The sequence below is a fragment of the Notolepis coatsorum genome (assembly GCF_963971535.1).
Source record: "Notolepis coatsorum genome assembly, chromosome: 3".
In the NCBI taxonomy this organism is placed as follows: Eukaryota; Metazoa; Chordata; class Actinopteri; order Aulopiformes; family Paralepididae; genus Notolepis; species Notolepis coatsorum.
In genome coordinates, this window is record NC_140167.1 from 196,305,965 (window position 1) to 196,333,702 (window position 27,738).

The 27,738-nt window shown below is 42.5% G+C and overlaps 2 protein-coding genes across 3 annotated transcripts in view; both read right to left on the reverse strand.

Annotated features, from left to right (window-relative positions):
- katnal1 (katanin p60 subunit A-like 1) overlaps positions 1–19,686 on the reverse strand; it is a 52,066-nt gene extending 32,380 nt beyond the window's left edge. Inside the window, exons 1-7 of one of the 2 annotated variants that reach the window (XM_084310929.1) lie at positions 19,602–19,686; positions 8,865–9,038; positions 8,464–8,624; positions 6,240–6,405; positions 4,968–5,089; positions 4,411–4,516; positions 1,970–2,128 (exon numbers count right to left, since the gene is read on the reverse strand). In XM_084310929.1, the coding sequence (XP_084167055.1) occupies positions 1,970–2,128; positions 4,411–4,516; positions 4,968–5,089; positions 6,240–6,405; positions 8,464–8,624; positions 8,865–9,038; positions 19,602–19,634 (921 nt within the window). In that variant the 5' untranslated portion in view covers positions 19,635–19,686. Of the gene's footprint in view, positions 1–1,969; positions 2,129–4,410; positions 4,517–4,967; positions 5,090–6,239; positions 6,406–8,463; positions 8,625–8,864; positions 9,039–17,546; positions 17,910–19,601 lie in introns of those variants that run through there. The other variant, XM_084310930.1, reaches the window with a different exon arrangement.
- Positions 19,687–23,661: 3,975 nt separating this feature from the next.
- On the reverse strand, positions 23,662–26,798 carry LOC311225276 (ras-related protein Rab-33B; the record flags this gene model as incomplete). The annotated part of the gene is made up of 2 exons (XM_084310498.1): positions 23,662–24,559; positions 26,544–26,798. The coding sequence occupies 2 exons, from the start codon at positions 26,796–26,798 to the stop codon at positions 24,113–24,115; spliced, it is 702 nt and encodes a 233-aa protein (XP_084166624.1). The 3' UTR covers positions 23,662–24,112.
- Positions 26,799–27,738: the final 940 nt, after the last annotated feature.

The following is a 27,738-nucleotide window of genomic DNA, read 5'->3' on the forward strand; positions in this document are numbered from 1 at the left end:
AATACCGAGACTAGTCCATGTTGAGAAAGCGCCATCAATCATAGATGGGGGGAAAGCCGGATTTGAGGCCACTAGAGCAGCAAAAAAAGTTGTCCGAAAGCCAAAGTGGGGTCTAGATTGGTTACAAATCTTCATTGTTGATTTGACACATACATTTTTTGTAAACAAGATATAAGGGCCTAAACTAGTGGCATGGGCGAGAGAGGATAGTGATGCCGGTACGGACAAGGCTGCCTATTGGAGATTATTATGAAGAGGACAAACGGTGACGATCCATCCATAACATAAGGTGCGTTTTCACCAGACTATGTTGGATTCTAGTATTTTCAAACAGGCTGAGGATGTAATGTTATCCAGGGCTCTACACTAACCTTTTTCCCAATGAGCACATGTGCTCCTAAATTAAAAAAAATTAGGAGCACACAAAGAAAATTAGGAGCACACAAAGAAACAGTGAAAATTGTTCAAGTAACAGAGTTTATTAACGAACTATTTATTACATGCATTATTATACTGTGCGTGTGCATACTAAGGGACAAACATCTGTGCAAATAGGCACATACCACCAAAATCACACATTGGCCCATGCCTACTAGACGCAAAGGATATCGGTTGTCAAGCTGCTTTTGTATGTTGTAGTGTTGTCACAATACCAACATTTTGACTTTGATACAGATAGGAAAGGTCATGTAATATATTATTAGATGACAGAACATGGACAATTCTTTATACAATTATTTAATTCATAATCATTTAATAATTAAATCATGATAATAACAATAATAGTTCATTAATAGTTAATACAATTATCCTGTTACAGCCACTGAGCTATAATTTATACTATAGCTACTGTCCATCAATATCTTCCTTTTGAATGAAATAGGTTCAGGAGAGAGATGTAGAGAGAGGGGGGGAGAGCGAGACACACACACACACACACACACACACACACACACACACACACACACACACACACACACACACACACACACACACACACACACACACACACACACACACACACACACACACACACACACACACACACACAGATGGACACAGAGATTCTCAGCCCCCCCTTCCCTCACTATGCCTCTGAGCATTCCCAGTGATGGCTTACTGTGTGCATGTGTGTATGTGCGTGTGCAAACGGGAACAGGACACACATCTGTGCAATAGCACACACCACCAAAGGCACTGGCTGGCCCACTGTGTGTGTGTGTGTGTTTGTGCGTGTGCTAACTTCGCTAGCGTTATCAGCAGTCTAACAAACGCACTAATGACTAGGGCTGCACGATTATTCTGAAATAAATTGCGATCTCGATTCATAGACCTATGCGATCTCATTTCTAAATTATGACGATTTATTTAGATTTTCTTTTACAAATTTTTTATTTTTATTTCTTTTACTTTTACTTAACTTTTTTAAATGATGACGATTCTGACTTGAGTTATTTTGTATGTTACAAGAGACTTAAGTTTAAGTCAAGCACTTTCATATATGGTATGTTTAAGTTTAAGTCAAGCACTTTGATATATTATGTTGTCCGTTTAAAAAAAAGAGTGCAATAAATGATTTTTTTTTTTTCTTCTTTTTTTAACTTTATTTTTCAGCGTTTATCGCTTTTCTGGTCAAGCATGACCGACAGATACAGGGTGAAACGGGATATAGAGCAGGGGAAGACATTCTGGCAAATGACGGCGGGTCCGGGAATCGAACTCGGAGTCCACCAGATCCGTGACGCAGCACGGTTTTCCCCGACGCAGAAATAGCGCCGAGATATGCGGTGAGCTACTGGAGCTCCCCTCAATAAATGATTTTATTGAAAAAATAAGAATCATGTGAGAGAATCGTGATCTCAATTCTTAGAGAGAAAAATCGTGATTCACATTTTAGCAAGAATCGTGCAGCCCTACTAATGACAAATAAAATCAACCCTGATTCCCCCCCCCCCTCACACACTCTTACCATCTCGAACAGCAGACGGACAAGTTTTTCAGACTCGCCCCTGTACTTGGAGGTGAGGGTGGAGGAGGACACGTTGAAGAAAGTGGTCCCACACTCTGTGGCCACAGCCTTAGCCAGCATGGTCTTCCCTGTGCCTGGTGGGCCGACCATCAACACACCCTGTGGGAGAGAGAGACACAGGGAGCACAATGTTACACATCCCTGTGGGAGAGAGACACAGGGAGCACAATGTTACACATCCCTGTGGGAGAGAGACACAGGGAGCACAATGTTACATATCCCTGTGGGAGAGAGAGACACAGGGAGCACAATGTTACACATCCCTGTGGGAGAGAGAGACACAGGGAGCACAATGTTACACATCCCTGTGGGAGAGAGAGACACAGGGAGCACAATGTTACACATCCCTGTGGGAGAGAGACACAGGGAGCACAATGTTACATATCCCTGTGGGAGAGAGAGACACAGGGAGCACAATGTTACATATCCCTGTGGGAGAGAGAGACACAGGGAGCACAATGTTACATATCCCTGTGGGAGAGAGACACAGGGAGCACAATGTTACACATCCCTGTGGGAGAGAGAGACAGGGAGCACAATGTTACACATCCCTGTGGGAGAGAGAGACAGGGAGCACAATGTTACACATCCCTGTGGGAGAGAGACACAGGGAGCACAATGTTACACATCCCTGTGGGAGAGAGAGACAGGGAGCACAATGTTACATATCCCTGTGGGAGAGAGACACAGGGAGAACAATGTTACATATCCCTGTGGGAGAGAGAGACAGGGAGCACAATGTTACACATCCCTGTGGGAGAGAGAGACACAGGGAGCACAATGTTACACATCCCTGTGGGAGAGAGAGACACAGGGAGCACAATGTTACACATCCCTGTGGGAGAGAGAGACACAGGGAGCACAATGTTACACATCCCTGTGGGAGAGAGAGACACAGGGAGCACAATGTTACATATCCCTGTGGGAGAGAGACACAGGGAGCACAATGTTACACATCCCTGTGGGAGAGAGACACAGGGAGCACAATGTTACACATCCCTGTGTCTGGAGGGCCGGCCATGTTGTTAATTTAAGGTTTGGTGCTACTGCAATTGAATTAGCATATAAGTACAAAGCATTCTAAATAGAAGCCATGTCAGTATAATGCCTTCAAGCATTTCCCCAAACAGATTTGAATTTTGATCGTACCAAAGGACACATTGAGTTAAGAAATAGATGACGAATGCCAATATGTTGGTGGGAACGTTCCTACATACACTGCACGATTAATCTGAAATAAATTGCGATCTCAATTGATAGACTTGTTGTTCAACAAAACCATCAACATTGACTCAGCTAGACCTCTTTCTTATATCCGCGGCGCTAACAGAAATAAAAACAACCCAGGCCTATGTTAAAGTGCAGATTGACTTAGAGGAAGATAATGTCTTGTATGAACTACCAGTAATATAAATCATATTAACAACAAAAATGTGTTCCATCTTCATGTCAGATGATTTTCAAAAAGGTGCATGAGTCGATGCAAAAAAATAACAAGCAAATATACTGCTGAAAGTTCAGAACGTTGAAGATTTTTCACTCCATAGATTAATCTAGATTAATTTATTTTAATGCTTTAAATAATTTAAATTAATTTCCAAAGTTAAAGCATTAACTTTGACAGCCCTAATGCAAACATATCTGATGCTATCCAGAGCTTCATACATATCTGGTTAAATCCAGAGCTTCATACATATCTGGTTATATCCAGAGCTTCATACATATCTGGTGCTATCCAGAGCTTCATACATATCTGGTTATATCCAGAGCTTCATACATATCTGGTGCTATCCAGAGCTTCATACATATCTGGTTATATCCAGAGCTTCATACATATCTGGTTATATCCAGAGCTTCATACATATCTGGTTATATCCAGAGCTTCATACATATCTGGTGCTATCCAGAGCTTCATACATATCTGATGCTATCCAGAGCTTCATAATCATAATTCTCAAAACAGCTACGGTATTCCCATTTTTTCACAATTACAAATGCATACCAATTATTAGTCTCCTAACCACACACTAACAAACAAACAAACAAAGTAATAAAAAGTTGACAAGAGGAACTACAGAATGATCTACCACAGGAATGTGGAACTTTGCACGTCCTTACTGAGCAGGCTGTTTGATTATAGCAAACACAAGCATGCACGCACACACACACACACACACGCACACACACTCCCCCAGAAGACACACAGCCACTTACCATTCACCCTTTGTCTCTGTCTCAGCCTCTGACTCAGCACCTTCCAGTTCATGCACGAATGCTTTATGTATGCAAGAGTGTTTAGACTTTATGCATGAGCAAGCACAGGTATATTGTGTGTGTGTGCGTGTGTGTGTGTGTGTGTGTGTGTGTGTGTGTGTGTGTACCTTCCAGGGGCGACGGATGCCCTTGAAGAAGTCAGGCATCCACATGGGCAACACCACCGCTTCCCTCAACAGCTTCTTAGCATCCTCCAGATCAGCAATGTCATTCCTGCAATGCACACACACAGCTCAGCAATGTCATGCCATTTCTGTACTACATTAGAGCAATGTCATCCCTGCAATACATACCTAGTACGGTACACACATCAGCAACATCATGATCCCTACAACACACACACACACACACACACACACACACACACACACACACACACACACACACACACACACACACACACACACACACACACACACACACACACACACACACACACACACACACACACACACACACACACACACACACACACACACACACACACACACACACACACACACACACACACACACACACAGGGATGCAATATACACACACACCGTGTCCTGTGTGTGTGTGTGTGTGTGTGCGTGTATATTGCAGTGGTAACATCCCTGGTGTGAGTATGTGTATTGTAGGGATGACTTTGCTGGTTGTGTGTGGTGTGTGTGTGTTACCATACCAGTGTACATTGGGGTTGCGGGACACAATGTCTCTCTCCAGTGAGTCCACCAGGTCGCTGTCATAACCAGAGCCATCAAACCTCTTCAGTTCTCCCTCTCCGTCTCCACACACCTTCTTTCCCTGGGGATGTTCCACGTCAATATATTAATGACATCCATGTTGTGCTTTAGACTAGCAGAAACAGACTGCTGATGTGCTCTCCTCCATAGATTGAAATATGAATGTATCCATCTATCCATCTGTCCGTCTGTCTGTCTGTCTGTCTGTCTGTCTATCTACAGTATGTACGGTATGTATGTATGTATGTATGTAATTATGCATGTATGTATGTATCTATCCATCTATCTATATATCTATCTACAGTATGTATGTATGTATGTATGTATGTATGTATGTATGTATGTATGTATGTATGTATGTATGTATGTATGTATGTATGTATGTATGTATGTATGCATGTATGTATGTATCTATCCATCTATCTATATATCTATCTACAGTATGTATGTATGTATGCATGTATGTATGTATGTATGTATGTATGTATGTATGTATGCATGCATGCATGCATGTATGTATGTATGTATGTATGTATGTATGTATGTATGTATGTATGTATGTATGTATGTATGTATGTATGTATGCATGTATGTATCTATCCATCTATCTATATATCTATCTACAGTATGTATGTATGTATGCATGTATGTATGTATGTATGTATGTATGTATGTATGTATGTATGTATGTATGTATGTATGTATGTATGTATGTATGTATGTATGTATGTATGTATGTATGTATGTATGTATGTATGTATGTATGTATTGTTCTTAATTGTGAAAAGAAGTATGCACTGTAATGCCAAAACACGTTCCTTTTTGTACATGTATGAAATGGCGAATAAAGTAATCTGAATCTGAATCTGAATGTATGTAATTATGCATGCATGTATGTATCTATCCATCTATCTATATATATATATCTACAGTATTAGATAACAGTAATTAATAACTGTTATGATATTTGTGTCCTTTGTTAACTCGTCATCACTGTAAATGAGGGAAACCTCAGTGCTTTCACGAGTATAAATAAAGGTTTGAAATGAAATGTATGTATCTATCCATCTATCTATATATCTATCTACAGTATGTATGTATGCATGTATGTATGTATGCATCCATCTACAGTATGTATGTATGTATGTATGTATGTATGTATGTATGTATGTATGTATGTATGTATGTATCCATCCATCCTCCCACCAGACCTTGTCATCTTTGGCCTTGATGCCCCGGCCATCTCTGGATACTGGCCGCTCTGTTTTTGGGTTGGATTGGCCCCGCCCCCCTGGCCCCGCCCCTCTGTGCTGCAGTGCAGGAGAATCCTTCTTCTGTTGCTTCACATTGCTGGGACGCTTCACTGAAATAGGGTTCCTACACAAAGAAAACCACAATGAAGTAGGGTTCCTACACAAATAGAACCACACTGAATTAAAGTTCCTACACAAATACAAACACACTGAAATAGGGGTCCTACACAAATACAACCACACTGAAATAGGGTTCCTTCCTACACAAATACAACCACACTTAAATAGGGTTCCTACACAAAGAAAACCACACTGAAATAGAGTTCCTACACAAATACAACCATCCTACACAAATACAAACACACTGAAATAGGGTTCCTACACAAATACAACCACACTGAAATAGAGTTCCTACACAAATACAACCACACTGAAATTAAATAGAGTTCCTACACAAATACAACCATAATGAAGTAGGGTTCCTGCACAAATACAACCACACACATTGATATTAGGCAGAACAGACCTACAGACGGATACACATCTAATCTGCAAAGGGGAACTGCTTGCTACGTGGTAATCACTTGCTACTTCCTTTCCCATCTGTGCCAGAGAATGTAATTAACTGGGAACCTGCTCTGCCACTTCTCTGTCCAGCATGGAAATACACTTCACTGAACACAAACGCAACATGGATAGTCACAATGTACTGTAAAACACAATAAAACCTATGACCCCTTCATATTCAAGGTGCTTTCTCACAGAGCTGTCTTGTTCCACAGACTTGCTTTGGTTATTATTATTCGAGACTGAAACGAGAGTGGGATCAACCGTAGGTGATGTAGGGGAGTGTCCATTCTCCTTCCATCAGCTGCTACTAACGATTATTTAGATTCAAATCACAAGAAAATCGTATTTTTCTCATTGCATTTTCTTTCAGAAGGTATGTTGATGTCAAATTCATATTCCTATCCTCATGGATATCAACAGAATCAAACCATTTCAGATATGCAGTCTGCTTCCCTGAAGAGATTGCATAATCTACTCAGGTTACTCTGATTGGCCCATTAGTCAGTCTGTAATAATAATAATAGTCCTTAATAATCCTGTGGGCTTTAGGGTATTTCGCGTTATTTCCCAATCGGGAAGAAGAGGACTAAGTAAGTAAGTTAGGGTATTTCTCAGAAGATTGGGAACTTAAATAATGGAGCAATAGGGAGGTGTAGTGGTTATGTCATTGTTGTTTCTGGCCGGTCCACCTCGCTTGAAATCGCAATGTATTTCCCCATTGCCCATTTCTAAATCGTCTCGTTTAAAACAAATAAAGCATGACCATTTGCATGGTGTACCTTTCTGTGCATATTCATCCACAATCTATAGCTCAACATGAAAATATTCGCAATTAATTGTAAAGTAATTACGTACAATTTTATTTCAACCAAAAATGCTTAAACAATAATATTAGTGATAGAAGGGAACTCATTTTGTGCAAAAATGGAAAGCTTGCCAATGTTCATGAGGCATAATTATTACAATAGCCGATAATCCATTTTCCCAATGATAAATCCCTAAACGGTATTTCAGACTACAACTCCCTATAGGCGACCGTTGATTTTGGGCAGAACTTGGAAATATTTTCCAATCCTTAAACCATTTGAAAATGCCCTTCCCAATCAGAACACATCAGGATGCCTCCAAAGCTACGCCCGCTAGGTAGCTAGGTATGTGTTAGTAGCAGGCCTTGTACGCATACAACAGTTATGAGCATAACAAAGCTAGAGGGTTTGATAGACAGCTGGCTCGTTCCAATCCTTTGACTTGGTCTTTCCTTTGATTGGATGTTGTTGTTTTAGCTCCTGCCCCTTACCTTACGACAGGTTCTCATTTTGGTGTCAATCATCTTATTTATTTATTTTTGTACAATCGATTACTGTCGAGATATAATAATAAATCTAAAATGTTCATTCATTTTGAATCTATTATTCTTTGTAATCTTTTTATTTTATTAAAATCACGACACCTCTAAGCCCTTTGTCTGGCGTAATACTGTCTACATCTAGGGTTACATTTTCCCCCAATAGTTTTTCAAAGCATATTGTATATAATAAACATTTTAACAAGACTCGTGCACAGAGCTAAACCTCCACGTGTTAAAGCTGGCACACACGCACGACGAACACACCTGTGCTCTGCAGGGATGGGTGGGGGCCACACGGCTGGGTCCTGGGACCTCTCCTCCGGTTGGAAAGCAGGAAAGTCCACAGGCTTGTCCGATTTAAAGCTCTCGAGGGTTCCCACGATGTCTTTCACCTGCTCGTACTCCTCCGTCAGCTCCTGCCTCACCTGGACACAGACATAGGGGTCTCTCATCACTTGCCGTAGATTTAGTTATGTTTTAACTTAACTTTAACATCTTATCCTACTAAGATGGGATGCCACAGAATGTTTCTAACAGATAATAAAGGATTGGTTATAGGCTCTCAGAGACATTTAGCATGTAGCTGTCTGCAGAGAAAAAAGATGTAATGCATAGTGCATTCAATAGTATAGGCTGTTTTTTGGGGTGGTGTAAAGTGGTCTCACCTGTTGCCATTTGACTTTGAGGGCGGGGTCTCTGAGTGATTGGCAGTGGTTGTGTACCTGCTGAATGACCCCCTGGTAGTACACCATGGATGAGTCATAGTTCCCCAGTAAAGCATACTCACGGCCCTTCTTGGCGTTGTCATATATCTCTGCCAAATTCATACTGGATGATGTCTGGTGAGAGAGAAAAAAAGGTACCTTAGAATACAATAGAACGACAGTGGCTCAGGAGGTAGAGCAGTCGTCTGGTAAACCGGAGGTTCCCGGTTCGATTCCCGCTTCTCCCGGGCAGCGTGTCTAAGTGTCCTTGAGCAAGACACTTAACCCCTATATGCTCCCGATGAGCAGGTTGGCACCTTGCAAGTACTGAGAAAGATCGTTAGATACCGATACTGAATTCCAGGAACTGGTACAGGTACCGGTATCGGTTCAAATGTGAACGGTAGCCAACCCTACTGGTTACAGACCAAGCACCGTCAAAACAGATTGTTATATTTCATGCTGGTCTATTGGACCAGCTGGCGCACACCGAAATATTTGTTTCCTCAATGCACCACCAGCATATCACTGACAGGGCACACGCCGACCTGCAGCATATAAGCAAAGCAGGCGTTTACCCTGCACTCTCCCTTCCGCTCATTTACACTGTAAGGACGGCTCATATTATGCACCTTCAAGTTACAAACTAGAAAGATCCGTCAACTTGCCGTTCTCAATCATGGACAAGATTCCAGCACCACAACGATCCTTTCCCCCTGTGATTTTCCATCAGACAAAAGGACAACTCTACTCTGGGAGTGGACGCTTTCTCTGTCTCCATGGCCGGACGGGCTTCTCAATGCGTTTCCTCCAATCCACCTGATGGATCAGTTGCGGGGAGAGCGAGACCAGTACCTGAGTGCCGGACTGAGTGCCCCCCCCCCCCCCCGATAAGAGAAACCCAATGGAAAAACATGCACAACAGATTGCTGACGCTGTCGCGTCCCTGACGAAGACTGGCAGGAGCACTTGGATTGGTCCCCGGGCGCGGCCCTCGCCGACGCCCTGTCTGCTCCCGGCAGCCCTTGGGGGGAAGGACGACGTGATGGGTTAAGAGCAGAGCTCAATCGCATCGGCGACCCTGAGAGACAATTGCATGTGTGTGTGTGTGTATTCCTCTGTGTGTGTGTGCCACCCATTGCATGTCGTTGTGTCGTTGCATGCCGAATAAAGACCTCTCTCTAAAGAGGTCCTGCATTATTATTATTATTATGCATGTGTTTGTGTTGTGCTGGCAAATCCGTGTGCAAAGGTCATCCGGACCATAGATACGACCCGGACCACAAATGGGGGATCCTGATGTAAACAAGACGAAAGTCTTTCTCTGGTCTGCATCCCCTTAACCCTTTCACTGCCACACTACAGAAGGTGACCGTCGGTAGTGTGATAGTAAAGGGTTAAACCTTCTGTAGTGCGGCAGTGAAAGGGTTAACAATTGTGTGTATTGAGCCGTACTGTATTGTACCTATTCTGCAATCTGTTAATAAAATGTTCAATCAATCAATCCGCCCTTAAAACCTGCGACTATTATGTGTCGTTGTTGCATGAAAGAGGCTAGGAAGGGAGAGTGCAGGACAAACCCTTGTGCAAGTGGGCGTGTGCCCTGGTCAGTGATAGGTGCGTTGAGTGAAATGCGTTCTGTGTGAGCCAGTTGGCGCGAGGAACAGTCCAATAAGCGAAGCGAGACGCTTTGCCAGCAATCATTATGGAATAACTATCGATTTCCCACCTTGATAGACATGAATGAATGAATGAATGAAAACTTTATTTAACATATTGCAGAATGGGTACAATACAGTACGGCTCAATATAGACCAGAGAAAGACTTTCGTCTTGTTTACATCAGGGTCCCCCATTTTCAATTCATAATGAATTGAATGACTGTGTGCAGTCCAGTGGCGTCGTTAGCCCTGGGCTTCCGGGGCTTTAGCCCCGGATGTTTTTCTCCTAGCCCCGAACCTAAAAAAATAAAAAATAAAAATAGTTTACATTTTTTTTTTTAAGATGTCAGCATCCCCATTGTCTGTGCTGAATGTTTGTTAGTGTTTGGTATTTTTGTTGGTTTTTAGTACTTTTAAACATCCATTTTTAGTAAGTAGTTTCATTTGATCCTATAATTTTTTCATTCACCGATTTGTGGACTTTTTTTTTAGTGTCCTGAAAGGCGTCTTATAAATCAAATGCATTATTATTATCATCCAGGAGGGAAAAGACACTTAGTAGGATAGTAGGGACTGCATCTCTGCCTGTCCTGACCAGGAAACACTTTGCAACTGTGATCTCCTCTGGCAATAGTTGGATATTGTAATGTGTGGCGAGGGGTTGCAGCAATTCCACTGAGAGAAAATGGTCTGAGGCTGGATAACATGCCTGTATGCCTCTCATAAGTTGTTATCCAACTCATGAGAACCTGCTCTCAAGCTCTTGCAGCATTCTGTCGACGACTGGATAGAACAGTCTCTGTCTCAGCTGATCTCCTGAGCTGAGGTCTGAGCTTGTGCCACAAGATGACTCAACTACATACTCGTCCATCCTTTTCTGCTTCCTCCTTTGGCTGGTAGTATGTTCCTCAATCCAAAGGCCATTACATATGTATATAATGAAACACACAATACAGTTTTTTTTCCGATTGCTTAAGCATGATTTTGAAAACGGGGCCCGTGTTTCAAAACACACAATTAGCACAACCACACACAATTATCAGAACACCTCAGATCCTTTGCTAAATTAAACACTTGTCAAAACCATACACTAATGTATAAAAACTACATTTTGTTACCATATGAAACACACGTTTCATATGACTTAATTCTGTTTGAACCAGTTACACACACTGCTGTGCTTAACCTAAAACACATTTAGCAATTCTACTTCTCAGTGATTAGAGTACTGTAAGTGAAGTACGCAGAGAATGTGCAAATATACAATAAATTCACCAAACACTACACAAGACCAATGCTGTAGACTGATGAAAATATGTTGTATTGTTTTGCAAAAAGTGTGAGGCTGACATTGTGCTTATAGGGGTGCAAATCTGGGCCTATGTTTTGCTCCTTGAGTGTAAGGTTTTGATAATTGTGTAATACTTTTGATTTGCGTGTTTATGCAATTGAAGAAAACTGTAAAGACTAGAGATGAACTGTTTATTTCTTTTGTACATAGGCTGTGCATATGTTTGTTTGTTTATTTGCTTATGTGTATGATTCTTAACTGTTTTTATTTTGTTATTGGTGTATATGTGTGTATGTATGTACAGTATATGTATATATGTATATATGTATATTTGTACTCCTGTTGGGGCCTCTTGGACCAGATCAATGTTTTATCTGGCTAAATAAAGGTTAAATAAATAGATAAGAAACTGATGATTTGGTCCTGTTAACTTTGAATTTTCTATGGGGACTTTCCAGATCCCTCTCATGGACATGGACCTCACTTTGAGAACCTCTAATGATTCTAGTTCTTCAGTATTCATCTCTAATTACTAGAAAATTGCGTATTTCTGTGTTTAAAAAAAAAAAAAAAAAAAAAAAGGGGGGGGGGGGGAGCCCCCTCCACCCCACCCGGGCTGCCTGTATCAGTTCCGCAACCGTTTCCATTTCCGGGGTAGGCCTGATTGGCCGAGACGGCCACGTGACGCGCGTGGCACGCCCCCGCGGCAACAAGCGCGCTACTGCTGGAGTTCGCCTCGCCTTTCACATCGCTGCCGTTGGCGAAAGCAGGATGAGGCGAGAGCGTAGATTTCGCTGTGTATCATTTAATCATTTATCATTTAACATTTGAAAGGCATACATTGTTGTCATACAGAAGTACAGAATACTTTTATCCAAAATGCTTCTTACTGTTACACTGTGCTAGACAAATGAATGACTAATTCGGTCAGAAATAACGTAACTAATAACGTTAGTAAGCACTGCTTATATGCTTATTATATCTGCGGGGTACAGTAAACGTTTCTCCCGGTACATTCTGAAGAGCACACACCGCTGTATGTTGGAGAACCAGCGGTCTTCCGCTCCTCCTCACTCGAGTGAGAGCAAAGACAGAAGTACAGAATACTTTTATCCAAAATGCTTCTTACTGTTACACTGTTAGAGACTGTGCTAGACAAATGAATGACTAATTCGGTCAGAAATAACATAACTAATAACGTTAGTAAGCACTGCTTATATGCTTATTATGTCTGCGGGGTACAGTAAACGTTTCTCCCGGTACATTCTGAAGAGCACACCGCTGTATGTTGGAGAAACAGCGGTCTTTGAGTTCGAGTGAGGAAGAGCGGGGAGCTTGGACTGGTCAGATGAACTCAGTGGTACACAGGTTGAAGAAACATGGCTTGGATTCAAAACCAAATTCACAGCAATACTCAACAACATGGCACCCATAAGAACCACCAGGGTTAAAAATCGCGCTGAGCCATGGATGCACACTGAAATACTGGCCGCTATGAAAACCAGAGACAAAAAATGCTCTGAACTTCATAAAAGTCAGACAAAGCTTTCCAAAAGCTCAAACAGTGAACTCCAAGCCCACGTGGTTGAACAAAAAATTCAAAGAAACAGACTAAGAAATGACGTAAACACCATGATCAGAACCGCAAAAAGAAATTTCATCAACGACAAAACTGAGGAAAACAAAAACAAACCCTGAGAACTTTGGAAATTACTCAATAATCAACTAGGCTGCAGTAAAAAACTTAAAACCAGATTCTCAAACATAAACATAAAGACGGACAACACGCTCATCACAGACAAGCTGGATGTAGCCAATTACTTAAACATCTTCTTCACAAACATAGCCACAACACTGGTAAACAAACTACCCTCCCACTCAGGGCATTATGGGGTAGAACACATAGTAGCATACTACAAAAACCTAGGGGTCCACAAAGACGACTTCAAACTTGAAATGGTAACAACCGATGAGGTACTCAAAAAATTGAGCGCCCTCCAACCTAACAAGGCCACTGGCCATGACAACATCCCCTCCAAATTCCTCAGAGACGCAGCAGCCGCCATCACCCCAGTCATCACACACATAATAAACCTCTCTATAAAACAGGGGCACGTCCCCAAGGACTTTAAAATTGCGAGAGTGACCCCTCTGCACAAAAAGGGCAGCAAATTAGACCCAGGCAACTACCGCCCTGTTTCAATTCTTACCTCCATCTCGAAAGTCATGGAGAAAATAGTCTACGAACAGGTTGAAAAGTACCTGGCGGAAAAAAATCTAATCTACGAATTCCAATCTGGCTTCAGAACGTCCCACTCTACTGACACATGCCTCCTCTATTTGAACGACCACATCAAACAAGAGGTGGACGCGGGCAAATACTGCGGCATGGTCATGCTGGACCTACAAAAGGCCTTCGACACTGTCAATCACTCCATTCTAATGGACAAGCTAAAAGCAATTGGTTTTGATAGCTTATCAGTGAGCTGGATGCAATCCTACCTGGAGGGGAGAGAACAGATGGTAGAGGTAAACGGTACTTTATCCCCCCCCCTCACAGTGAGCTGTGGTGTTCCACAAGGAAGCATACTAGGACCGCTACTCTTCCTAATTTATGCAAATGACATGTCGTCAGCCTGTGACTGCAACTTGTTCCTGTTTGCGGACGACTCAGCCCTGCTGGTCTCTGACAAGAACAAGTTGCAGGTTGAAAAAACCCTCAGCTCGGAACTAGGCAAAATCTGCATATGGCTCGCTGATAACAAACTATCATTACACATGGGCAAAACAGAGTCCATTCTCTTCGGTTCAAATAACAAACTCAGCAAGACCGACGGCTTCTCAGTTACAGTGGGTGACAATATTGTCACAAGGAAAGACGAAATTACCTACCTGGGTTCCATCCTAGAGGCAAATCTTTCCTGTGACAAAATGGCATCCAATGTAATAAAAAAAATCAACCAACGAACTAGATTCTTGTACCGGATCACCTCTCTGGTAAACAAGAATACCCTTAAGACTCTGGCAGGAGCACTCATTCAAGGGTACTATGACTATGCGTGCACCTCGTCATGGTACCAAAGCACCTCAAAGGCGCTTAAAACAAAATTACAAACATCACAAAACAAACTGGTCAGACTACTACTTGACCTGAACCCCAGAACCCACCTCACCCCTGCCCACTTTGACAACCTAGGATGGCTTAGAGTAGACGACAGAGTACAGCAACTTGCAATGGGCCTGGTCTACAAGATACACTATACGACCGGGGTGCCCATGTACATGTCAAAATACTTCCCAAAGGTCAGTGAATACCACAACCACTACACCAGAGGAAGCTCAACAAATCATGTTAAACCCAGATTCGGCTCAAACAAGGGACTAAACACGTTTCGCAATTATGCCACAACAATGTGGAACGCCCTACCCAAAGCTGTAAAGGAATGTGAATCCCTGCCAACATTCAAAACCGCTCTTAAAGAGCACCTACGGGAGGCTGCAATTCGAAACTGGCCACCATAAATACCCAAAACCCCCACCACCTCCTAATAGACAGTCTCCTCCCCACCGCATGTATATATCCCCTCCCCGCCGTATGTATATTTCTCTCCCACCCACCCACCCCCTCCTAATGTACAGTCCCCTCCCCATCATATGTATATACTCTGTCAGGATCTAGGGGTAACAGTACTGTATATTTGAATACCGTTTATGTCACAAATGTATCAGTACTAAATACCTATATGTCCCTATGCCTTAAATGTCATGTATGTTGTGTATGTCATAAATGTCTATATGAATTGAAAATGGGGGACCCTGATGGAAACAAGACTAACGTCTTTCTCAGGTCTGCATCCCCTTAACAATTGTATGTATTGAGCCGTACTGTATTGTACCCATTCTGCAATATGTTAAATAAAGTTTTCATTCATACATTCATTCAAGACCGCTGGTTCTCCAACATACAGCGGTGTGCTCTTCAGAATGTACCGGGAGAAACGTTTACTGTACCCCGCAGACATAATAAGCATATAAGCAGTGCTTACTAACGTTATTAGTTACGTTATTTCTGACCGAATTAGTCATTCATTTGTCTAGCACAGTGTAACAGTAAGAAGCATTTTGGATAAAAGTATTCTGTACTTCTGTATGACAACAATGTATGCCTTTCAAATGTTAAATGATAAATGATTAAATGATACACAGCGAAATCTACGCTCTCGCCTCATCCTGCTTTCGCCAACGGCAGCGATGTGAAAGGCGAGGCGAACTCCAGCAGTAGCGCGCTTGCTGCCGCGGGGGCGTGCCACGCGCGTCACGTGGCCGTCTCGGCCAATCAGGCCTACCCCGGAAATGGAAACGGTTGCGGAACTGATACAGGCACCCGGCCTGAAGCCCCCAATGTTTTCTAACCCTAAAAACGCCCCTGGTGGCTGGTGCAGTCCAGTGCAAATCGTAATGCCACTGTCCAAGAGACCGATCATAAACATTATGGGAACTAACGCGTTAGTCCAATAAAATTCAATACATACAACTGGTTAGTATCAGATCAGGAGACAGACATCTCGGACAGTTAAAGAGTTCAGAACATCCCACTCCACTGACACATGCCTTCTCTATTTAAACGACCACATCAAACAAGAGGTGGACATGGGCAAATACTGCGGCATGGTCATGCTGGACCTACAAAAGGCCTTCGACACTGTCAATCACACCATTCTGATTGACAAGCTAAAAGCAATTGGTTTTGATAGTCTATCAGTGAGCTGGATGCAATCCTACCTGGAGGGGAGAGAGCAGATGGTGGAGGTAAACGGTACCCTATCCCCCCCCCTCACAGTAAGCTGTGGTGTTCCACAAGGAAGCATACTAGGTCCGCTACTGTTCCTAATTTATGCAAATGACATGTCGTCAGCTTGTGACTGCAACTTGTTCCTGTTTGCGGACGACTCAGCCCTGCTGGTCTCTGACAAGAACAAGTTACAGGTTGAAAAAACCCTCAGCTCAGAACTAGGCAAAATCTGCATATGGCTCGCTGATAACAAACTATCATTACACATGGGCAAAACAGAGTCCATTCTCTTCGGTTCAAATAACAAACTCAGCAAGACCGACGGCTTCTCAGTTACAGTGGGTGACAATATTGTCACAAGGAAAGAAGATATTACCTACGGGCTGTACGTTAACTTTTTTTGCACATAGCACTGGTGCTACAGAGGTTGATAGTTTTGTAGCACAGGCCAAAATCTTGTAGCACAAGTATAAAACGTGTTATATTTGTAACAGTCACAAATGTGCCTATTGTATTTGTGTTATTTAGTTGCAGTGCCATGTTTGGCTGTCATTTAGTATATCGCCATGTGTTATTATTACTATGATACTCTCATATGCTATTTTAAATTAATATCATAAACAACATAAGGAATATTAGCATAATTTTGAGTGGACTGAAGGAATGAGTCAGCGTTAATAGTTTTAAATGCAAATAATTTATTGAAACATAGAAGTGGGGTCGGTTGGGACACACACACACACACAATGGGGGACCCTGATGTAAACAAGACAAACGTCTTTCTCTGGTCTGCATCCCCTTAACAATTGTGTGTATTGAGCCGTACTGTATTGTACCCATTCTGCAATCTGTTAAATAAAGTTTTCATTCATTCATTCACACACACTGTTTCAACTCACCACCCCCGCATCATATTGTAGTCTAGTCTGTCTTCAAACTTCCACTCCTCTCGAAACTTGTATTTGAATATCATCATTATCTGTCCATCCTCAGTTTACTATAATATACTCCTGTCCCGAGTCCTGACTAGTGACTTCATCGTCTTTCCAAACGCACGCACGCACACACACACACAGGGAAGGGGAGAGAGTGCCCCCCATTTCCCTTTCCACACTGTGTCTGCTGGCTCTGCGCCCTCTGCTCAGGATTAGCTTGTTAGCTTGCTAACGTTGTAGTGATTGTAATGGTACATAAACGTTAATTTCGGGCGATGTGCGCATAAAGGAATGGCGACGGTGCAAAGCATGTAGATGCATTTGACCCGTTGCGAGAAAGAAAAAACACCACGGACTTATTTCGGGACGTGTAGGCGCACTGCTGTGTTAACGTGCACCAACCGACCAACGCGCTGCTCTTCTAGCAGAAGCACGGATAGGGCGGATACGACTCGTCGAGTTGTCACAAGAGTTTTTTCAAAATAAGAGTATCATATGCACCTGAACGTTGCTAGCTTTCGGAGCCTAGCTGGAGCTGCGCGTGGGCAGAAATGAGACCCGCTACAGGATTTTCAAAATAAGAGTATCTATATGAACCGAATCCCTATCGCACCAGTGCTACTGAAGTAAATCCATCCATCGCACAGACAGCTGTTGCTGTAGCACGTGCGAGATATATGGAACCTGGGTTCCATCCTAGAGGCAAATCTTTCCTGTGACAAAATGGCATCCAATGTAATAAAAAAAGTCAACCAACGAACTCGATTCTTGTACCGGATCTCCTCACTGGTAAACAAGAATACCCTGAAGACTCTAGCAGGAGCACTCATTCAAGGGTACTACGACTATGCTTGCACCTCATGGTACCAAAGCACCTCAAAGGCGCTAAAAACAAAATTACAAACATCTCAAAACAAACTGGTCAGACTACTGCTTGACCTTACTCTTAGAACCCACCTCACCCCTGCCCACTTTGACAACCTAGGATGGCTTAGAGTAGACGACAGAGTACAGCAACTTGCAATGGGCCTGGTCTACAAGATACACTACACGACCAAGGTACCCATGTACATGACAAAATACTTCCCAAAGGTCAGTGAATACCACGATCACAACACCAGAGGGAGCTCCACAAATCATGTTAAACCCAGATTCGGCTCAAACAAGGGACTAAACACGTTTCGCAATTATGCCACATCAATGTGGAACGCCCTACCCAAAGCTGTAAAGGAATGTGAATCACTACCCACTTTCAAAAACACTCTCAAAAAACACCTAAGGGAGACTGCAACTCGAAACTGGCCCCTGTAAATGTCCTAACACAACCCCCTCCAATGTACAGTCATTTACCTAGTATGGTTTTGTCAATAGTTCAATGTACAATTGTGTTTGTTTGTACAGTGTCTCCTCCCCCCCCCCCCCCTCAATGTACAGTGTTACTTGTTTATACAGTGTGCCCCCCGCCCCCCCCCCCCCCCCCGCCTAACCCCCCCCCCCCCCCAACCACCTCCAATGTAAATTACCCAGTATGGTTGTCAATATCCCAATGTACCCAACCCCCCCCACCCAACCTCCTCCAATGTACAGTTTCTACGTCAAATGTATATACTCCCTTTTCTTGACTCCTTCTGTATCACAAACAGTACTGTATTTGCAAATCTGGTATGTCATAAATGTATAGATGTAGCAGTACTGACTATCTGTATGTCATGTATGTCATATATGTCTATATGAATTGAAAATGGGGGACCCTGATGGAAACAAGACAAACGTCTTTCTCAGGTCTGCATCCCCTTAACAATTGTATGTATTGAGCCGTACTGTATTGTACCCATTCTGCAATCTGTTAAATAAAGTTTTCATTCATTCATTCATTCAACTAGCGTTAGCCAGCTAGCTTAACGTTAGCTAGACCAGACAGACAATACAAATAGTGTGTCAAAGTGAAAGTGAAAAAAACGCTAGACAACTGAACTAATGTAATTGTAGACATTAATGCATGGAAATAATGCTACGTACCAAAATGAAAAGAAGTTGTACGTTAACGTTCATGCGTAGGCTATTGTTGTTTGGCTCAGCAGTCCTGTGTTGTTGTTGCCATGGTCGCAGAGAGACGCCTGTGGAGAAGTAATGACGCCAGTTCGTTATGGTGCGTTCGAAAACTCCTCGCAAATCACACGACCAGTTCGTATTCGCTTGCGTAGGACAATTCTGGATCGATTGATTGATTGACTGAAAATTTTATTAACAGATTGCAGAATGGGTACAATACAGTACGGCTCAATACACACAAATGGTTAAGGGGATGCAGACCAGAGAAAGACTTTCGCCTTGTTTACATCAGGGTCCGGCATTTTCAATTCATCATAACATAATATGACATACACGACATACAGATAAACAGCACTGTTACATCCAGACATTTATGACATACAATATACCTACAGTACTGTTTAAGAGACAGAGTTTCTAAAAGAGAGTATACATTTGAGGGGGAATAAACTGTACATTGGAGGGGGGTGGTGTTTGGACATTACAGGGGCCAGTTTCGAATTGCAGCCTCCCGTACCGTATGTGCTCTTTGAGAGCGGTTTTGAAGGTGGGTAGGGATTCACATTCTTTTACGGCTGTGGGTAGGGCGTTCCACATTGATGTGGCATAATTGCGAAACGTGTTTAGTCCCTTGTTTGTGCCGAATCTGGGTTGAACATGATTTGTGGAACTCCCTCTGGTGTTGTGGTCGTGGTATTCACTGACCTTTGGGAAGTATTTCGACATGTACATGGGTACCTTAGTGGTGTAGTGTATCTTGTAGACCAGGCCCATTGCCAGTTGCTGTACTCTGTCGTCTACTCTAAGCATAGGCGGCGGGTGAGCTGGACATTAGGGTAGGCTATAGATGGGATGGGAGTTGTGCGGAGCGCGCAAAATTTTCCCTTTTTCTTTTTTGCTTGCACGCAAACGGTGCTGTCCAGGTTCTGATGTCATACAATACACACCCACGTCTACTAGGCTACTACAGCGAGCCCCACTCATTTCATATAGTGCAAATTAATTGTTCAAATGAAGGCATCCAATATGATTAACCATTGTCTTACCTTAATGCAACAAAAGTTTCGGATGGGCCTCATTGGGAAAGGCCGTTCACAAGTTGCGGTGCCGACGGCAATGAAGGAAACATTTTCCGTAATTTGGATCTCATCATGCTTTGAAAACAATGTACATAGTAGCTCTAAAAGGTTTCCACGGTTTGATTAACTCTGACTCAGTCTCATCATGCCCTCGTAGAGCAAGCCCTTGGCCTCAGGTGATCCGTGTTATGCCCAGGCGGCATGTAACTTGGAATGGAGTTCCAGGTCTTGGCAGCTCTCACGGAGAGGGCTGATTTGCTAAATGTACTTGTCCTTAATGGTAATTAGCGTTAGGATTCTAATAGACGCCACCCGGTACAACAGTTCTGAACCCGAACGCGGAACTGCAAGTTTGTTGGTAAAAGACTACACGCAAACCTGGATGTGAAAAATCGGAAAGTGGGGGTGGGGCTAGAGTCAGACCATGGAGGATTTTGAAGACCAGCCTGGCATCGGTTAGTTTGGTGATGCGGCGTGATTGGTTTCTGCCTGCAGTCTGGAATGTTAAACGGCCACCACACCTACTGCCATTGACACCTTGGTTGGCCGACCCTTGCGTATTGTCACCACCGGGCTGCAGCAGCCCACACACACACAATATCGTAGCCTAGGCTGCCTATAATAATGCACAGACTGGGTCGGCATAGCCTCCCCTGGCCTTATATACGCGCCGCCTATGACTCTAAGCCATCCTAGGTTGTCAAAATGGGCAGGGGTGAGGTGGGTTTTAGGAGTAAGGTCAAGCAGTAGTCTGACCAGTTTGTTTTGTGATGTTTGTAATCTTGTTTTTAGTGCCTTTGAGGTGCTTTGGTACCATGTAAGTGCAAGCATAATCATAGTACCCTTGAATGAGTGCTCCTGTTAGTCTTCAGGGTATTCTTGTTTACTAGAGAGGAGATCCGGTACAAGAATCTTGTTCGTTGGTTGACTTTTTTTTATTACATTATACATTATTCCTGTGACAAAATTACATTTTGTCACAGGAAAGATTTGCCTCAGGCGGCTGGGTGGCGCTGCAGACATTGCGCTTGTCACCATTCACCAACGCAAGAGACACAGGTATCGAAGCCGGCCGTCATACTGACTCAATTGGCAGAGTTAGCGGGAGGGAAGTCGATGGGTGGTAGTCTGGTCGCTGTGAACAGCGAGAACAGCGACTCCGACAGGTCGGTTGGGGCGCCTGCACAGCAAAGTCAGGAAAATGGCGGGGGCAGTGTGAGCCTCCTACACGTTACTCCTCGCCAAATGAGAGTCCGCGCTGGCAGGTGAAAAGATGCGACTGGCTGCCTGCACATGTATCGGAGGGGACATGTGACAGGCTTCTATCCTCCCTACAACCGGCCAGTGGGGGGCACATGCAAGCAACGATCAAGACAGGGGAGGGGAGAATTGGCACGGCTAAATTGGGATGGGAGAACATTTTGAAAAAAGGAGGAGAAAAAGTGGATCAAAACGGAAAGATTTGCCTCTAGGATGGAACCCAGGTATGTAATTTCATCTTTCCTTGTGACAATATTGTCACCCACTGTAACAGAGAAGCCGTTGGTCTTGCTGAGTTATTTGATCCGAAGAGAATGGACTCTGTTTTACCCAGGTGTAATGATCCCTAGTATGCTTCCTTGTGGAACACCACAGCTCAACGCATCTATCACTGACCAGGGAACATGCCCACTTGCACAAGTGTTTGTCCTGCACTCTCCCTTCCTAGCCTCTTTCATGCAACGACACATAATAGTCACAGGTTTGCATCCAGCTCACTGATGAACTATCAAAACCAATTGCTTTTAGCTTGTCAATCAGAATGGAGTGATTGACAGTGTCGAAAGCCTTTTGGAGGTCCAGCATGACCATGCTGCAGTATTTGCCCGCATCCACCTCTTGTTTGATGTGGTCGTTCAAATAGAGAAGGCATGTGTCAGTGGAGTGGGATGTTCTGAAGCCAGATTGGAATTCGTAGATCAGATTTTTTTCCGCGAGGTACTTTTCGACCTGTTCGTAGACTATTTTTTCCATGACTTTCGAGATGGAGGTAAGAAGAGAAACAGGGCTGTAGTTGCATGGGTCTAATTTCTGCCTTTTTGTGCAGGGGGGTCACTCTCGCAATTTTGAAGTCTTTGGGGATGTGTCCCTGTTTTATGGAGAGGTGTGTGTGATGACTGGGGTAATGGCGGCTGCTGAGTCTCTGAGGAATTTGGAGGGGATATTGTCATGGCCAGTGGCCTTGTTAGGTTGGAGGGCACTTTTCTGAGTACCTCAACTGTTACCATTTCAAGTTTGAAATCTTTTCACAGGGTTTGTTTTTGTTTTCCTCCGGTTTGTCATTGATGAATTTTTTGTGTGCAAATTTGATCATGGTGTTTACATAGTTTCTTAGTCTGTTTCTTTGTAGTTTTAGTTCAACCATGTGGGCTTGGAGATCACTGTTCGAGCTTTTGGCAAGCTTTGACTGACTTTTATGAAGTTCAGAGCATTTTTTGTCTCTGGTTTTCATAGCGGTCAGTATTTCTGAGTGCATCCATGGCTCAGCGCGATTTTTAACCTTGGTGGTTCTTAGTAGTTTTGCCAAGGTTAGCCTATATCAATACTATGTGCTATTCCTGAAATGCAAACAAATAGTGTTGGCAGTATAAGCTTACAAACTATCTAGAAAAATCCCTGTACATTCTGTAATTTGGCAAATAGATTCTGCTCTCAGTAATTTCTCCATGTGATGTGATCAGTTTTCGTATGTGGAATGATTAAAAACCAAAGCTGCTCGTGCCAGGTGAACTAGACAGTTGTGAAGTCTCAAGTTTGGAGTTCTCTCATATACACTCCTATACTATACCTGGCATGAGGCCATCAAACAAATGTTCGGCTAGTCAAGTTGCAGAGTTGGTTGTATTATTTATTCTTCAACAGTATTTTCCACAGTGATATCATTATTCATGCTACAATTGACAGTTTTCTCCAGGATAATTGTATTAAAAAAAAGGTTTCATGTTCTTCTTCACAGTTACATCTTGTCCCATTTAATTTTTCCCACTGAAAAGCCATTTCAATGTCATTACTGTCTTGATTCGAGAACGAAGCTTTATTGCAGCTACTTGATTGCTTGCTTACCCGTTGTCTACATAGCTACTGTAGTGCAACATACTGATACAATGTTTGATTCAAACAAGCATTTTGTGCAAATCGAGCTGCGATCATTTTAGATGATTACATGTTTGCATGCATTTCACTGAGTTGTCCATTAAATTGGTGCAAACCAAACATAATGCCACTAATAAGATGCGTTACAGCAAAGACACAGGTTCATATAGTAAGCCATTCCTGTCTCATTCTATCTGCTGATCAAAACAGACCTCGGACACCTCCTTCCACGTTGTTAAGGGAAGGGAGTTTGGAGAGAGGTGACCCTCAGCATTGACAACTTCCTGCCTCCTGCTCTCTCTGCTCCCACAGTTGCCTAATGCTGTTCACGCTAGGCTGCTTCAGCCGCAGGGGCTTATGGCTCTTCAACCTATAGGCCAATGTCAGGAATATGGCGTCTACGTGCTCCTTCTCAGCCGGGTCCTTGGCCGACGTCTCAAACAGGGGGAAGTTGTAGCCGTCGGCAAGGCGCTGGGCGAGCGACCTGGGCACCTCCAGGCGGTCTCTCAGGTCACACTTGTTGCCTACCATGATGCGCGGCACCATGGGGCAGACGGAGTGGCGGCTGCACTCGTCGATCCATTCAGGGATGCTCTGGAAGGACGAGAGGCTGGTCACATCGTACACAAAGATGACGGCGTGGACACTGCGGTAGTAGTGCTCCACCATGCTCTTCCTGAAGCGCTCCTGACCGGCCGTGTCCCATATCTGCAGCTGACACGGGACAAGACACAGTGATGGTAACATTTCTGAAGAATAACGTTGCTAAGGGAACCGCTTGGGTCACATTTATTTCCTGTCAAGTTCAAGTTCAAGTTTCTTTTATTGCCACACGGCCAGGCCGGTGGAATTCGAGCACGGTGCAGGTGGTAGCTGCGACAATACACCACAGTCCACAAAGACATAAGAAGACACATGGAACATAACATAACATCAACATAACATAACATACATCACAATACATAACAGCAGGGGGTGAAATTAGGAGGAGTTGGAGTTAAGTAATTGTATGGCCTTGGGGAAGAAACTGTTGTTGAACCTCACTGTGCGGCTGCCCAGTGACCTGAACCTCCTACCAGAGGGGAGGAGTTGGAAGAGGTGATGAGCTGGGTGTCTGCTGCTGTATTAGCAAACACTACAACAGGAAATACATTCCGGCTGATTTAGAATGTTTATGTTTTCGTGTTTGAAATGGTCTAGAAGTTGGTCTACAACAATCAAAAAGGCTTAAGTAGTATCAGGCATTGCTACTCTTTTTTGTGAACAATATTTTGTGTTTTTTAAAGGTCAGGTAGCACAATGCAACACTTGTTTATATTCCATCCCCTCTTTCCTGCTCCTTTCTGAACCCCACCCACCATCCCTAACCCTGGCAGCCCCCAGCAACCCAATTTATATGATAAACTGAACATTTATGACCCCTAGAGAAAGGCACTGATTGATTTTGGTGACACCATGACCTTTTCTCTAGCACCACCAGGTAACTGAAAACAGGATATCTCAAAAAGTAATGGCCGAATTGCTTTAACATTTGCTGTGCACATCCGGGCCCCAACAGGAAGACGCTGATTTATTTTGGTGACCCTGTGACCTTTCCTCTACCACCAGGCCAAACTTTCAAATGAGCACATCTTCTAATGCATTAGTCACGGTCAAAACATCTGGGGTGAAGATTCATGATCCCTTGACCTGGTGATTTGTGACCCTGCAACCTTTCCTCGAGCCGTCGAGCCACTATATGGATTCATAGCCCAAGTCTGTTGAGAATGCCAATATTGGAAACAAACTAAAGATTGTTAGGCCCTGGCAGAAGTCTTGAGTGCATTGTTCTAGTTGTTTATGGAGCAGCCCCAGCTGACATCACATCACACATTTGAGAGTTCTCACTTGAGTTAGGTTTAAGGAGTGGCGCAAATATTGACTGAACTGGGGCACAAAATGTGAATTATTTATTATTATTAGTATATATTATAATAATAAAGAAAAAGAACAAAACAAAAACATTTGTATTATTAATAATAATAATAAAGAAAAAGAACATACATAGGTAAACACAGAAATGCATACAAAACAAAACCATCTAGCTAAGTTTACATAAAAACGTTCAAATATATTAATTTATTAATTTGACAGCTTCCTTCTATCTAGTAGTATCAGTGTGTGTGATGGTTTGTTTTCATGTTAAGTTACATTTCCCTGTGAAATATTAAAACGTTTTATTTATAGTGAATTAGAAAGTTAATTCTTAAAATGACGTTCTAATTATCTTGACATGTGATGATTATGTTTAAGAGAGGTATTGGAATGTAATCGTTTTACTCGACTTTCTGGGATGTCGGACAAAATTCAACAGAGGTCTGGCGATTACTCTACTTTGAGACCTATGTTCAAACCGTGGCAGGGGGGCAGGGCACCCTGTCTCGTCTAGTTGTTTTATTATTATTATTATTATTATTATTATTATTATTATTATTATTATTATTATTATTATTATTATTATTATTATTATTATTATTATTATTATTATTATTATTATTATTATTATTATTATTATTATTATTATTATTATTATTATTATTATTATTATTATTATTATTATTATTATTATTATTATTATTATTATTATTATTATTATTATTATTATTATTATTATTATTATTATTATTATTATTAGTCGACTGCGTCTATTCCCACTTACCTTGATACTTTCTCCATCGAGCTCCAGTGTCCTCTCTCTGAAATCAACCCCGATCGTTGCTTCTGGGTTTTTGAGGAAGGTACCCCCACAGAATCTATACGTCAAACACGTCTTTCCCACATTGGAGTCCCCAATGACTATAATCTTGAAGATACGAGCTTGAGCTTCATTTTCATGATGCGACGACGGTTCGAGGGAACAATTTCGACTGAAAACGGTATCAAATTCTTCCTCCAGCTTGTTTTCTATTGCCATCGCTCATGTTCAGTCTTGACGTGCGCCGCACAGTATCACGACAACGCGAGACTATGCAGTTGATTGCAATTTGCAAGTACTGCCAGCAGATGGCACTAGAGACACTGTTGCGTTTAACAGATAGTAGCCTAGCTATTTCAATGTCCATATTTTACAGGTTTATTCGGTACAAATACAAATACAGCAATCTAATCCAGGCCGTGTGCGCGGGATATACACGTTCCAACTAGGATGCGGGAGACATATGACTAATTAAACGTAACCTACAGTACCTCAAAGTGAATGGAGCCTAGGAGCAAAAGCAGTTTCTACTTAAACAAATTATTACCCCCCCATCCTTCCACACCTCAAGATATCAAAAGTAGTGTGACTACCAGTGGTGAAAAATATTCGTACTATTCCCAAGCTACTTGTACTTTACGTGAGTATTTTCATTTTAGGGAACTTTATACTTTTACTCCACTACATATCAAAGGAAATATTGTACTTTTTACTCCACTACATTTATCTGAACCCATCAGTTACTACTTACTAGTTACTTTGAAGAAAAATATTTTGCATAGAAAACATGGCAAAAGTGTATTAGATTATATACTTTGACATTTGAAGCATGTCAACTTCAAGAGGACGTAATCAGAGCAGCATAACTGGACCACATACCACTTTAACACAACCTTTAATCAGAGCAGCAGCACTGGACCACATACCACTTTAACATAACCTTTAATCAAATAATAAAAAAAATAAAATACAAACATAACCTTTAATCAAGAGCGGAACTGAACCACATAACGATGACCTTTAGAGTAGGGGTGGACGGTATGGTCTAAAATTTATATCACGGTATAATCTGAAGCATAGACGGTAACGGTATATATCACGGTATCATCGTTTTTGATAATTTTTATTTTTTATTTTATATAATTATATATATATTTTT